General features: G+C 35.0%; 2 protein-coding genes across 2 annotated transcripts in view; one reads left to right on the top strand and one right to left on the bottom strand.

Moving 5' to 3' along the window:
• Positions 1–2,538: 2,538 nt before the first annotated feature.
• LOC128605373 (cystatin-F) lies at positions 2,539–7,509 on the top strand. Its single transcript, XM_053620741.1, has 4 exons — positions 2,539–2,937; positions 5,481–5,656; positions 5,759–5,881; positions 6,131–7,509. Exons 1-4 carry the CDS (start codon positions 2,880–2,882, stop codon positions 6,227–6,229), a joined length of 456 nt encoding a protein of 151 aa, XP_053476716.1. The 5' UTR covers positions 2,539–2,879; the 3' UTR covers positions 6,230–7,509.
• Positions 7,510–8,185: 676 nt separating this feature from the next.
• Positions 8,186–13,381, bottom strand: part of apmap (adipocyte plasma membrane associated protein) — a 13,670-nt gene continuing 8,474 nt past the window's right edge. Inside the window, exons 8-9 of the mRNA XM_053620736.1 lie at positions 11,472–11,664; positions 8,186–8,580 (exon numbers count right to left, since the gene is read on the bottom strand). Coding sequence (XP_053476711.1) covers positions 8,371–8,580; positions 11,472–11,664 — 403 coding nt within the window. The 3' untranslated portion in view covers positions 8,186–8,370. The remainder of the gene's footprint in view (positions 8,581–11,471; positions 11,665–13,381) is intronic.

Here is a 13,381-nt window from a genome sequence, read left to right as displayed (position 1 = left end):
TTGAAAAAATGTTGATACATTCAATACTTAGTTCAATAGTTATATGTGAATAGAACAGTCTTATTTTATATCAAAATAAGAACTCTGTCAGATTTGGTCAAGGTATGCGTGAACATTTTGATTTTTGCAAATAAAAAACTGCAGGGAAATTTCTACATTTCTGGGAATTGGGAGCTCCTCTTTTCTCTCCCTCATCTTTGTACTGATACCCTCATACTACCAATTTATGCTTGCAATAATCTTAGGACTTTATTGAGTTTTAGACTTTCCATCTTTAATTATTATGACTTTATTCGTTGAGTATTAAAATGAATGAATTATTAAACGGTGCAATTAAAACAGCCTATATACAGTTGTGAATCTGTGAAATTAATGAGTGATGCTCACATTGATCACACACATCTTTGATAAATAAGGGTCAGTGTGTATCTATGTTCTATAATAAAAGAGCTATCCACGCTGAGGCTCAAATTCAGGCTGTTACACTCCTAAATACTTAAAGGACTATGAATCAAAATTCGATCTATCTGTTTATCAGAAGTTTAGGAATGTAGAATATTTCTCCACAGTATTAGATGAAATTAGAATTCCTTGTAATGTCAACAATTGCACTTCTGTGTCCTGAATAATTGTATTCTTTTCCACAGTCACTGCGGTTTCCTGTACTGTCTTAACACTTCCAGTGTTGTGACAGGTTGTGAGACCAAGGTTTAAATATGACATCTAATAATATCTGATCTAATAATATGCAACTGTGAGGAAAAATGTGAAACATGTATCACATTGCAACATGTCTCTGTCTAGCCACAATTAAATTATATTTGTCATATTCATAGCAGGTAAGCTAAGAAAAACGAAAAATGATAAATAAATAACAGAATAATATCCACACCTTAAGGCCAAGAAATATGCAATAGTGCAGTTAAAGCTAAATATATTTCCTATACAATATTTCAGTTGCAGTCTGAAAATGAAAACAACTCTTCTTCCTGACACATGAAAATACACTTGTGATTTTATGGTATTTGTGACGTCTGTTATAGTGTATGTCTGTTATAGTGAAGTATTTAAATAACAATGTGTGATACTGGTAAGAGCTACACTAAAGTATGACCTAATTGTCCCTAACAGTATTAGGATTTGGAATACTGTGCCAGGATCAGCATTAAAATGAGTATAAAAGCCCTGAATAGGTGATGAAGCAGCTGAGAAACAACAGATGGATTTTGGTGGTTCAGTGCGAATGCTCTGGTGAGCCTTGTCCTCTCTCATATGAGGACATGGCTACACGCTCTTCAGCAACGGTAATCCAATTTATGCTGAAGTGGACAGGCAGAGGTTTAATTATGACCAGACAAGAGCATGCAAGAGGAGCAAGCACATGAGGAATTGGCCATGGCTGGACACAGTTCCAACCTTTGGAAAGCATTAAACATGACATGTTTGACAGTTAAACACTAGCTTGCAGCTGAAATGCTGAGATTAGAGTTAAAGTGGAATGCTGAATATATATATATATATATATATATATATATATATATATATATATATATATATATATATATATATATAATTTCAATCACCAGACTATCATCCCATTAATCTTTCATTACACTCATAACACTGAGGAATGAAAGCATAACTAAAATAGGATTAATACAATCTAAAGATGTTGTAATCTGAAAATGTAGCCAATGCTCTATTATTTTAGACTAAAATTATTTAACTTGTGTAAGTAAAGAACTTAAGATGTGTGTGTGAAATTTTCACACAAAGCCACTGGATCTAAATTATGAATCCGAATCTATAGTTTTCACAGGCATCATTTTCTCTGCTAAATAATGGATATTTCTGTATCCAAGATCTGCCAGCAATAAAGATTACCTGACTGACACAGGAGAGTCAAACACGTTATTTCCCATGCGGCAGAAAATTACAGCGTCTACACAGCGCCACCTGCCGGAGACAAATGTAAATACTACAACATACACACGTAATGGCTGTAGGCCGTTTAATAAACCATGCTGACAAAAGATAAATAGCAACAACAATCAGTGACAGCAGAGGTGACTCAAACACGTTCACACACTTTCTGACTGAAAAGTAAATGACCTCAGAAAAGGAAAAAAAAAAAAACTGTTACAAAGGTCATATTGCTGCTGGTTCCACAAACTTTCCCTGTGTGACTGAGGTGACTTCCAACCAGTAAGCATTTTAGCCTTGTGGGAAGTTGCTTTTCTGGAGCTAACTACAGTTTTCCGTTTCCCCCATAGTTTATTCACCAGCCAACTCTCTTGACTGCAATCAATGTTACAATATAATTAGAATTTATTTTATGAGAGGTTTACTTATTGGCCAGACAAGCTGTTTAGTGGAGGCTTAGAGAGAGAGTGTGTGGGTGTGTCTACATACTCTTTGAACACAGGATGTGTGGGAAACCACAAGGGGTCCCTTCAGAGTCTACACATTAAACTCTAGTTTCAGTCACTTCTCTAATTGATGGTCTCTATGACATTCACACAAATGGCAATAAAAAAAAGAATGATTAATCAGTATAGAAATGTAAACACATTACAGGTTTAGTTAAGTAATTAGCCAGGATCATTTGCATTTTTTTTCTTTTTCATATTGTTGCTTTTTTGTAGTGTAGTGAGCTGTAGTGACCATTGAAACTAATTAATATCCTGTGAGAGCTAAAACACTTAGTCTGACAGGATATTGCTTAATTAAATTCACCGTTGTTTGTTGTTTAGTATAAGTGGAACATTCTAGCAGTGGTGTGGGTAAGCTGGTTGGGGGACTGCATCAGTTATGTTAAGGTGGTTGAAGTGTTGCTCCACAGGAAGTAGCTGAGCAAAGCTGAGAGAACTTGCACAGCCATGGGCGCTTGTTATCATCTGCTTCTAGTCTTTCTACTAGCTGGGTTTTGTTCATCTGGTAAGAAATACATAAATATACTGCAGCCTTTTTATTATTGAGTTTATTTTGAGTTTTTAAGAGCCTATAATATTAAAACAGCCCTGCTTTGCCTTTGAAAGCTGTATTGTCTGCTTTTCAACAAAGCTAGTAAGCATCAAGAACTTGTCTGTAAAGTATTCCACTGTAAAATCTATGCCTTTAAAAGCATGTGTATTTGATGCTTTACACCAGTGGTCTTCAACCTTTTCGAGCACAAGCTCACTTTGGACTTTGGAAGTCAAAATTTGAACAAGATTTACCACACTAAACGGTGCCAAAAGAAACAAAATACCACCAGGATTATATCATCTATAGTCCCACTATCTATAGTAACACAGGGACCTGTGCAGCTTGTACCTTAGACAATTTCTGTCTTCTTGGTGAAATGACATGGCGTGTGTGATGAGAGAGAGAGAGAGGTTAATATTTTTGTCTAATTTAATCACTGTGATTGCTGTACTCTGTCAGTACAGTGCAATGTGGAGTATAGGTTGAGAATAATGCAGTTGTTCAGGTGTCATATGTGTGAGTTACTTAGGGTTAGAAAATGCATGTGTAAATCTTTTGAGAATCTGATCAGAAATGTCCTCAGATAACAAATCTACTCTTCTCTTTACTGTTGCTGGACCAAGAAGCACACTGTTAATTGCCATTTTGTATGTCTTTGTTTTTAAAGTGCATGAATGGGGTCAGTAAGCAGTGACAGTCATCACTTTAAAAAAAAAAAAAAAAAAACCTCACCATCATTAAAGGGGCTTGTTGTGCTTCATCAGGAAATACAGTGGTGCTTGAATGTTTGTTAACCCTTTAGATTTTTCTATATTTCTGCATAAATATGACCTAAAACATCATCAGATTTTCAGTCCTAAAAGTAGACAAAGAGAACCCAATTAAACAAATGACACAAAATTATTGTACTTGGTCATTTATTTATTGAGGAAAATAATCCAATATTATGTATCTGTGAGTGGCAAAAATATGTGAACCTTTTGCTTTCACTATCTGTTATGCAGCAATAACCACAACTAAATATTTCCAGTATCTGTTGATTAAGGTCAGGACTTTGACTTGGCCATTCCAAAACATTGCTGCATAGCCCACTTTCTCTTGAGATTCAATTCATGAACAGATGTTTTCCTTTAGTATTCTCTGGTATACTTCAGACTTCATTGTCCCATCAAAGATGGCAAGCCATCCTGGCCCAGATGCAGCACAACAGGTCCAAACCATGATACTTTAGCCAACATTAGCCAGAGGTGAGAAAGGCCTTTAGTTGTTTAGAAGTTACCAAGGGTTCCTTTGTAACCTCACAGAGTATTACACGTCTTGCTCTTAGAGTGATCTTTGTGGGTCGGCCACTCCTGGGGAGGGGAACAATGGTCTTGGAGTTCCTTTATTTGTACACAATCTACCTGACTGTGGATTGGTGGAGTCCAAACTCTTTAGAGATGGTTTTGTAAACTTTTCCACCCTGATGAGCATCAACAACTCTTTTTATGAGATCCTCAAAAATCTCTCTGGTTCATGCCATGATTCACTTCCACGAACATATGTTATGAAGATCAGACTTTGATAGATCCCTGTTCCTCAAATAAAACAGGGCGCTCACTCACACCTGATTGTCATCCCATTGATTGAAAACATCTGACTCTAATTTCACCTTCAAATTAACTGCTAAACCTACAGGTTCGTATACCTTTGCCACTCACAGATATGAGATATTGGATAATTCTCCTCAATAAATAAATAAATATTGTAGAATATTTGTCTCATTGTTAATTGGGCTTTGTCTACTTTTTGGACTTGTGAAAATCTGATTTAGGTCATTTATGTAAAAATTCTAACGGTTTCTTTCAAGCTCCACTGTAGATAACACAGACTGAAGAAAGCCTCAGTAGCAGCTTTAGCTCTCTTGAGTTTTGTGAAAAGTGATTGCTGGGCTTTTTGAACCAATTTTAACCCTTGAATACTTTTCTCTCATATTTCACTCTTGGGTGGGAATGAATCCTTGAATTTCGGATAGTATGTGATGTCTTGGCGCTCCTGATGTTCCCCTTTTCAAAAATGCTGAAGCCTGGTGACAAATCAGTCTTTTCTTTCACCACTGTAAAAGCACTGTAAGTTTTCCCATTATACATGGAAATGCTATATTTTCACCTTCTTTCATTGCTCGGCAATGGTTTCCTGAACAGAGTTTGCTCATTGACCGTACAAATATGGAGAGTAAACTTTCTATTCTATTGGAAATTAGTTGGTTTCCACTAAAAATACCATTACATACCATCCGCTGTTAACCATTAAAACTATTATCATTACCATTGTTGGTCCTTAATGGCATCCACTAGACATAACATGCCATCAATAGAAGGCAACAAACTACCAGTAGAGGAACCATTACAGTTTCCATTAAAACCAAAACAATTCCCATTAAAACCATTACAAATTCTGAGAGTTTCTACTGTTTTTATTTTTCAACAGGATAATTTCATAACTGTAATTGTACATTATTAAAACTCTTTCAGAAAAATCTCCAGTTCGTATCTTTGCTAACGGGCCAGCTCCAGGCAAACCACAAAATGTCAGTAAGAATAATACAGAAGTTCAAATGGCAGTCCTTACTGCAACCTACTCCTTCAACAACAAGTCCAATGATGCCTTCTTTTTTAAGGCTTCAGCCATTGATAAGGCACAAAGACAAGTAAGACCTCCAATCTACCTCTTGTATAAGTCTTCAGGTGTGAAATATACTAAAAGTAACACCACACTGCCCATACTACCCTATTTGTTTTCTTTATCACAGATTGTCAAAGGTATAAAGTACATTCTCAAAATTGAGATATCTCGGACTGTGTGTAAGAAGAGAGAGGCTAATGCTGACCTTGCTAAATGTGACTTCCAGCCAAAATATGATGCATTGCAACAGGTGAAACGTGTTTTCTGCTTAAAAATGTGTTGAAAATCAAGAGGGAAAAGAGTGTGAAAATATTAAATACAGTTCTAATAATTATGGCATATACAACTTGATCCCTAGATAGTCTTTGGATAGTCTTTAGATAAAGTTCACTGCAGTTCATTTCATTGAGTTTTATTCAATATTCAATCTTTTATCATTAGTATCAAATGCTGCTATTTCTAAACATATTTGGACAAATGTTGTGTTTATATATTTCAGACTTTTCGCTGTAACTTTGAAGTGTGGGCCATACCATGGCAGAAGACGATGAAGACCACATATTTCCTTTGCCTTCCTTCAAACAAGTATTACGAATAACTATGCATCTGAATGTGCTTTGAATTTGAGTTAATTGGCTAAGAATAAAATACTCAATTGGTATGTATAATTGAAACGTACCTTCAATGATCATGCATAATGCCTAGTTATTGTCTGTCCTGATCATATAGTTGGAATATATAGTCTGGTTGTAATCTTCTGTAAGAGAAAAGCTTATGCTAGAGCTATGTTAGGTACTACTATGTTGGGTAATAAAGATCAGTCCGTAGTTTTTTTTTTTTGTGATTGTTGAGGCCTAAGATGCTTGATTGTGCTGTTTTTTGCAGAAAACTTCTTGAATTGGCTAAATTGCAATGGCATGAAATTGTTTTGCATGGACTTTCACAGTGATGAAATGAGAAATTTTAGCTGTATTCATGTTCGACACATGTGAATTGAAGACTGCTTTTTGCTGAATGTGTGTTGTGATGGCATCACGTGGCATCTTGGTCCAAATCTGTGGAAAATCTGCTGTAATTTTGAGAAATCACAAGCTCCCCTGAATATTGCAGAGTGTGCTTGATTTTGCGTTAATTTCTGCGATTGCAAAAATCCTTGAGGGACAGAAAGAGGTTGCTTTAAGATTCAGTAATGCAGCTGTTTTTGAATTGCACTGCATCCATCTTTCATATTAAGCCAGATCCTGTGTAGTCTCTAGCTTTAGCCCCACAATACTGTTCAGCGGAAGATATGGACATGTTATACAAACAACAGGTACATTTATTTATTTATTTATGTATGTATGTATGTATGTATGTATGTATGTATTGTACACGCTATGCAGTAGCTGCTATGAATGCTACCACAGACAGTTAAAACAATTCACTAATTGGCATAAGCATTCAACAGGAAATTATTGCTAATTGCCATATCCCTATTCAGAGCTGAAATGGTCGGAAGCTCAAACGGAAAGCTTTGCAAACTGAAGCTCAGAGACGCTCAAACATATCTAATGTCAATTTTGTAAGGTAAAGCAATGGATTTGTAAAATACTGTTTCTTCATTCCAGTTACATTTCAGTCCTGCAACTAGAAGTTATGAATTTCACAAGTCGTCATCTGCACTGATACTTCTGTCGCAAAGTTTTCAAGTAAACCAGCAGCTCTATTTTAAGGGTCAGATGACAGTCCAGTGTAAAATAAAAGATCACAGTACAAACACTGTGCACCTGCTGTCATAAGAGCAAAACAAATATAGACATGTCACCTCTTTTAAATAAAGCAAGCTGACATCTGCAGGCATGCCTATATATATGTATATATCTATATCTCTCTCTCTCTCATTTATTCATTTATTCATATATATATATATATATATATAATATTTATTATATATATATATAATTATTATATATATATATAATATTTATTATATATATAATATTTATATATATATATATATATATATATATATATATATATATATATATATATATATATATATATATATAATTATATATATATAAATATTATATATATATATATATATATAAAATATATTTTAGATATATTTTATATATATATATATATATATATATATATATATATATATAAAATATATTTTAGATATATTTTATATATATATATATATATATATATATATATATATATATATATATAAAATATATTTTAGATATATTTTATATATATATATATAATATATATATATATATATAAAATATATTTTAGATATATTTTATATATAATATATTATATATATATATTTTATATATATTTTATATATATATATAAATATATTTTTATATATATAAATATATATAAATATATATAAATAAATATATATAAATATAAATAGAGATATATATATATATATATATATATATAATATTGTGTGTGTGTGTGTGTGTGTAAACATTACACATCATTCAACATAAAAAGGGAGAATAAAAATAGTCACATGGCTCAGCAGAACAAAAACCTAAACATGAGTCAAAGCTGAATGACAGCATCTGTATTAAATGCAGGAACGGGTGTGAAGGACTCAGGTTCCTCAATTCAGCAGAGGATTATGGGAGAGGGCACAAAAAGGGTTTACTGATTCTTGAGGATATGTTACATGACTGATAAAGAAGCCCCAGGAAATACCTGTGACATATAGTCCTATGTTCCTGTAGGACTGTTTTACACTTTGCTCAAGTCAAGTTTACACAGGTAAGGAGAGCGGAAAGATCCCAGATAAAGGTGACCATTATGCTCATGGGCTTCACTGATGTAGGCCGCCACAGTGCCATGAGGGTCATGGAAACTCCGCACACACGTTCCTCCATCCTGCAGCTCCACCACCAGACTGTAGCGTGGCACAAACTTCATTAGTGTTTCCTGGCTGAAGAACTGAAAACGCACAGACAAACTGAGAATGAGCTAGCACCAAGGACCCTGCTACTGTCTTACAAATTCCCATCACATCATATAAAAGTGATTTTAACATCCCTGGATGCGAGAACCGTGCTGAATAATTGAACAGTCATCAACTTGAAAGCTAGAACAAAAGCACCTAGCATCACTGATATGAAAATCTGCTACAGTGGCCTCCAGATTTGTTAGCATCCTTGGTAGAGATGGGCAAAACAGGAAATGGGGGAAATTAAAATACCACTGCTATTTATAAACTAAAAATATGAGAGGAATACATTGTTTCAGTGAAGTAAAACGATCAATTACTAGAACCCAGAAAATTGTTTTAATACACCAAAAATGATTGACATTAATATTTAACCTTTTTAAGGAAAAATGAACTATTAGGAACACTTTTGTGGTCACCATGGCATCTTATTTCACTGGGGTATAAATATGAGATGACAGACAGACTAGACATTCTGTGTTATCAATCAGCTTGGCAAAAAAATCAGAGAATATCCAAAATGAGAAAGGATGCTGACCTTCACAAATGAGACAATGGCTATAAAAAAAAAAAAAAGCTTCACACCTTAAATAACCATTTACACTAAAAGGGCGATGAATGACTTGGGGAAAAAGTAAGTACACCCCATGGAAATTGTTGGCCTTTTTGACATCCTCTTTCAAACAGTGCCTATTAATAAAGTTGATATCAAATGACACACAAAATTGACATCTTGTGGTAATTTTCACAATTTAAATTAACAAAAAACAGATCAGTCACATGGAAAAAGTAAGTACACCCTTACATTTATCACACCTTCAAATCCAAAAAATTAGAATCGGGTGTTTAAGATTGGGTACCAGTGATTAGAATCTGCTTAGGGAGTGCAGGTGGAACCTGTCTTATTTATATCCCTCTCATATCTAGTGTGTGGTGTTCACTTTTTTATTGAGGTGTGGTGTCATCATGCCAAGATCTAGAGTTCTATAAGGTCTTCAGAAAAAAAGGTTGTGGATGCCTATGAGTCTGGCAAAGGATTTAAAAAGAGCTCCAAATTATTTGAAATACATCATTTCACTCTAAAGAAAATCATCTACAACTGGCACAGATTTCAAACGATTGCCAATCTGTCCAGGACTGGCCGTACAAGCAAATTCAGCCCAAGAGCAGATGATGCAAAAAGAAGTCTCCAAGAACCGCAAAATTTCATCACAGTATCTGTTATTAAGTCCTGCAGCTGTCAAATTGCATGCTTCTACAATCAGGAAGAGATTGCACAAATTTGACTTGCATGGGAGGTGTGCCAGGAAAAAGTGTTGCAAGACTACAGTGTGCCAATGAGCATATAGGCAAAGACCAGGCCTTTTGGAATAATGTGCTCTGGGCAGACAAATCAAAGATTTCTGCTAAAGGGGGCAATACTAGCTTCTGATGCCAAGGGGGTACTTACTTTTTCCACAGAAGTATATCACAATGATATTTCTGTTGAATAAATGATTGAAAAAGCTAATGTTCCTTGTGTTTTTTCCCCCAAGTATATTAACTTCATTAACAGGCAATGTTTTAAAGAGGATCAAATGTTTGCTTGTCCAAATATGTCAAAAACGCCTACAATTTCCATAGGGTATACTCATAGGGTATACTCTTTTTCACATGACTGTAAACTCTGAGGTCATAACTGAAATACAGTGTTCATGAAATGTGTCAAGTACCTTAGAGTTAACCGACATCCACATGTAATCCCAGGTCATATTTATGTGTACAGCCTTTTCCAAAAAAGTAACGAGTGTGTTTCAGGCTATTAAAAGTTGTGAATTTGTATTGCAGGATGACTGACAAACTGACATGTTGGAGGTTTTTTTTTTTTTTTTTTTTTTTTTTTAGAGCATTCTACCAACAAGAGACTAATGAGAAAGCCTTTTATTTTATTTATTTATTTTTTTTAAAAGAAGATTTTTTTTGGCTTAAAATAATGACTGTCTTATGTTCCCAAGGGACATCTACTTGGCATTCTGTTCTGAATTACGGCCAGCACTGGAGAGATCCTCATGCGAACATCATGCAATCCCTATGGACCTATCTAACAAGGCACTGACAATTTTGAGATATTTGCAATGCGAACTTTTCAACAAGGGCTGATGAGGTCTGGCATAACTGAGTCATCCCTGACCCATATCATGCCAGCCATATAGGAAGGTATAAATGTTTTCTCACCCACATATCAAACAGGCCAATATCCAAATGCAAGTGGCAACATTTGCTGATTTTCTGAAGCATAATCAGGAAAATAGAATGCACGCAGGTTCAGTCAGAGAATTACTTTTTTTTTTTTTAAGGAGAAACTACTATAACTCCATAAATGTGCAAGTGATTTGATGATTAATTGGCTTGGATTAACCTAGTTGACTGAATGGGCCAGTACATCTAGCCATTTTATTTAATAGTGATATTAGATTACTCACATTCCAAAATGCTCCTGTTTTGATATTGGTTCCACTAGTGTTTGTACAAACAGTTATAAAAGAACACAAATCCACCCTATTTATATGCTTACTGTGAATTAATAAACAATTATTCTTTTCTGGGGACCTAAATATTAGCTTGCCAAAGTTTTATAAATGAGGCCTTAGATGATTTTTTTCCAAATTAAAATATCACTGTCTCTGCCAGGACACTAAAACTCATGGTTAGCTCTTCCAGTAGGACAACAATCCAAACACATTTTTAAACATTGGGGCAATGAAGCCAACAGATAAAATAAAGTTGTTGTGGTTATATATATATATATATATATAAAATTTTCATTTAAATTTCATTTTGGCTATTTATTGAGGGTGCTAATAATTTTGTAAGGCAGCATGCATGGGTAATATTCACTTACCTTAAATATGACATTTTTAATCCAGGGTCTTTGTGACAAGAAGTCGAGCATGGAGAAGCCAGGGTTTGGCCGGATGGCAGACATGGCCACCCAGTAACCACCAGAGGAGCTGCGACGGATGTTATCAGGGAAGCCAGGCAAGTTTTCTATAAAAGTGTCCATGCCTCCCTTATTGAGACCAGCCACGTGAATCCTTTGGGCAATACAGAAAATGAAAATCACCAACAACCTTGGAGAGTAAAGACTGAAATTATTAAAACTGCTGTAGTTATACTAGTCACGTTATAATATATAGTATGTAATAACAGAATACTTCTGTTCTTTATTCATAAAAAGGAAAGTGTTGTTTAATGTGAAGTCATGACCTTAATATGACATGGTCTTATATGACTGTCTATCTTCACTTAGACAGTACCCTATAAACTGAACTGTTTCTCTGATGTCCCTTAATTGATCCCATGTAGCTGACCAGAAACATGAATTCTCAATCATAGCTCACCAGGGACCTTTTACAAGGATCTAATTTAATCTTCTAAATTCACAAACAATGTGAAAACTCTCCCCAGTAATGTGGTTAACTATCAATAAAAGCTCCATAATTTAGTGTGTGATTGGGTTCCTTCAGGTCTATTTGAATCAAATGCTGACTAACATTAATCATTCCAGTTCCCCATGTAACAAACTTTATGTTACCCACAACATTACACAAACAGCATCTACACAAGAGCATTTCCTACATTTCCCCTTGTTATGCCCAAACTAGCTTCACTAATAGAACAAATGTGTCATTTGTCTCTCAGCTCTGGACGCTTAATGAAGGATTCTGTTACCTAGGCAACAGCAAGCTTGCATCATTCATCCAGGTAAAGCTTGTGTGTCTGTGTGCGCGTGTGAGGTCAGGAGACTCACACTGCCTCCAGCAGACGTGAGCAGTATGAGATCAGCGAGAGGGGCGGAGCAAAACTACACAGAGAACTCATCTCTAAGTGATAAAGTAGGAAAGTAGCAAGGTTGACAGGGTAGAATTTTAGACATGACATTCAATCGACTGCAGGCGAACAAGGGAACCTCTGAAATAAACGTGTGAATAACATGCAAGTGTGAGGAAAAATGGGAAAGGGAAAGCAGAAGGCAAAGCTAATTTAATCTGGTAAATTCAGTAAGAACATGAGAACTCTCCCTAGTTTATCAGTGCTTTAGGGCAGAGTAAGAAAAAATAAGAACAAATTCCTACAAAGCATTTCAAGCATTTGCCACAAACTGCAGATTTATAAACAAACATGAAACACATCTCAAGCTGCTTAAATGACATCTTTGCCTTTCCTACATTTCCAGCTTAAAGACAATTTTCCATGACCTGCTCCATTAATCATTAATTTTCATAAAGCAGACCAAAATGTTCATTAACATTCATTAGTTTGCATTGCATATTGCAAATCATGTTGTGAGACACCTACAGATTAGTGTTTTGTAATCAGTAATTTGCAGACTGTTGCTGTTTCTAACCTATGCAGGAATATACTGATTCATTCTTTAAGGTCATTAAGCCCCAAGCCAAGTCAGCTGTGTGCAGTCATACTGACCTGTAAGCTGTTCTGAGTGAATTGAGCCATGTTGTGAACATAAGGAGTTTGAAAAGCAGTTGGAGAATAACTGAAAATGTATTTAACCCATTGGTAACTGATGTTTACATTTGGGAGGATTAATACGCTGCTTTGCAGCAGCAATGCTACATTTCTCCAGGCTAGTTTCACTCGTCATTTGGAGTGTCAATGCACACATTAAACATACAGCTGGGTGTACTGACCCAAATCACATGCTAGCAAACTAAATACTATATTAAAATAGTATATGCATCACCTGCTAGTGGAGTAGCCTACTATTTAGTATTCAGTTTTGGGACATAATCG

Source organism: Ictalurus furcatus, chromosome 3 (genome assembly GCF_023375685.1).
Source record: "Ictalurus furcatus strain D&B chromosome 3, Billie_1.0, whole genome shotgun sequence".
Lineage (NCBI taxonomy): Eukaryota > Metazoa > Chordata > Actinopteri > Siluriformes > Ictaluridae > Ictalurus > Ictalurus furcatus.
This window is presented reverse-complemented; position numbering and strand designations above follow the sequence as displayed.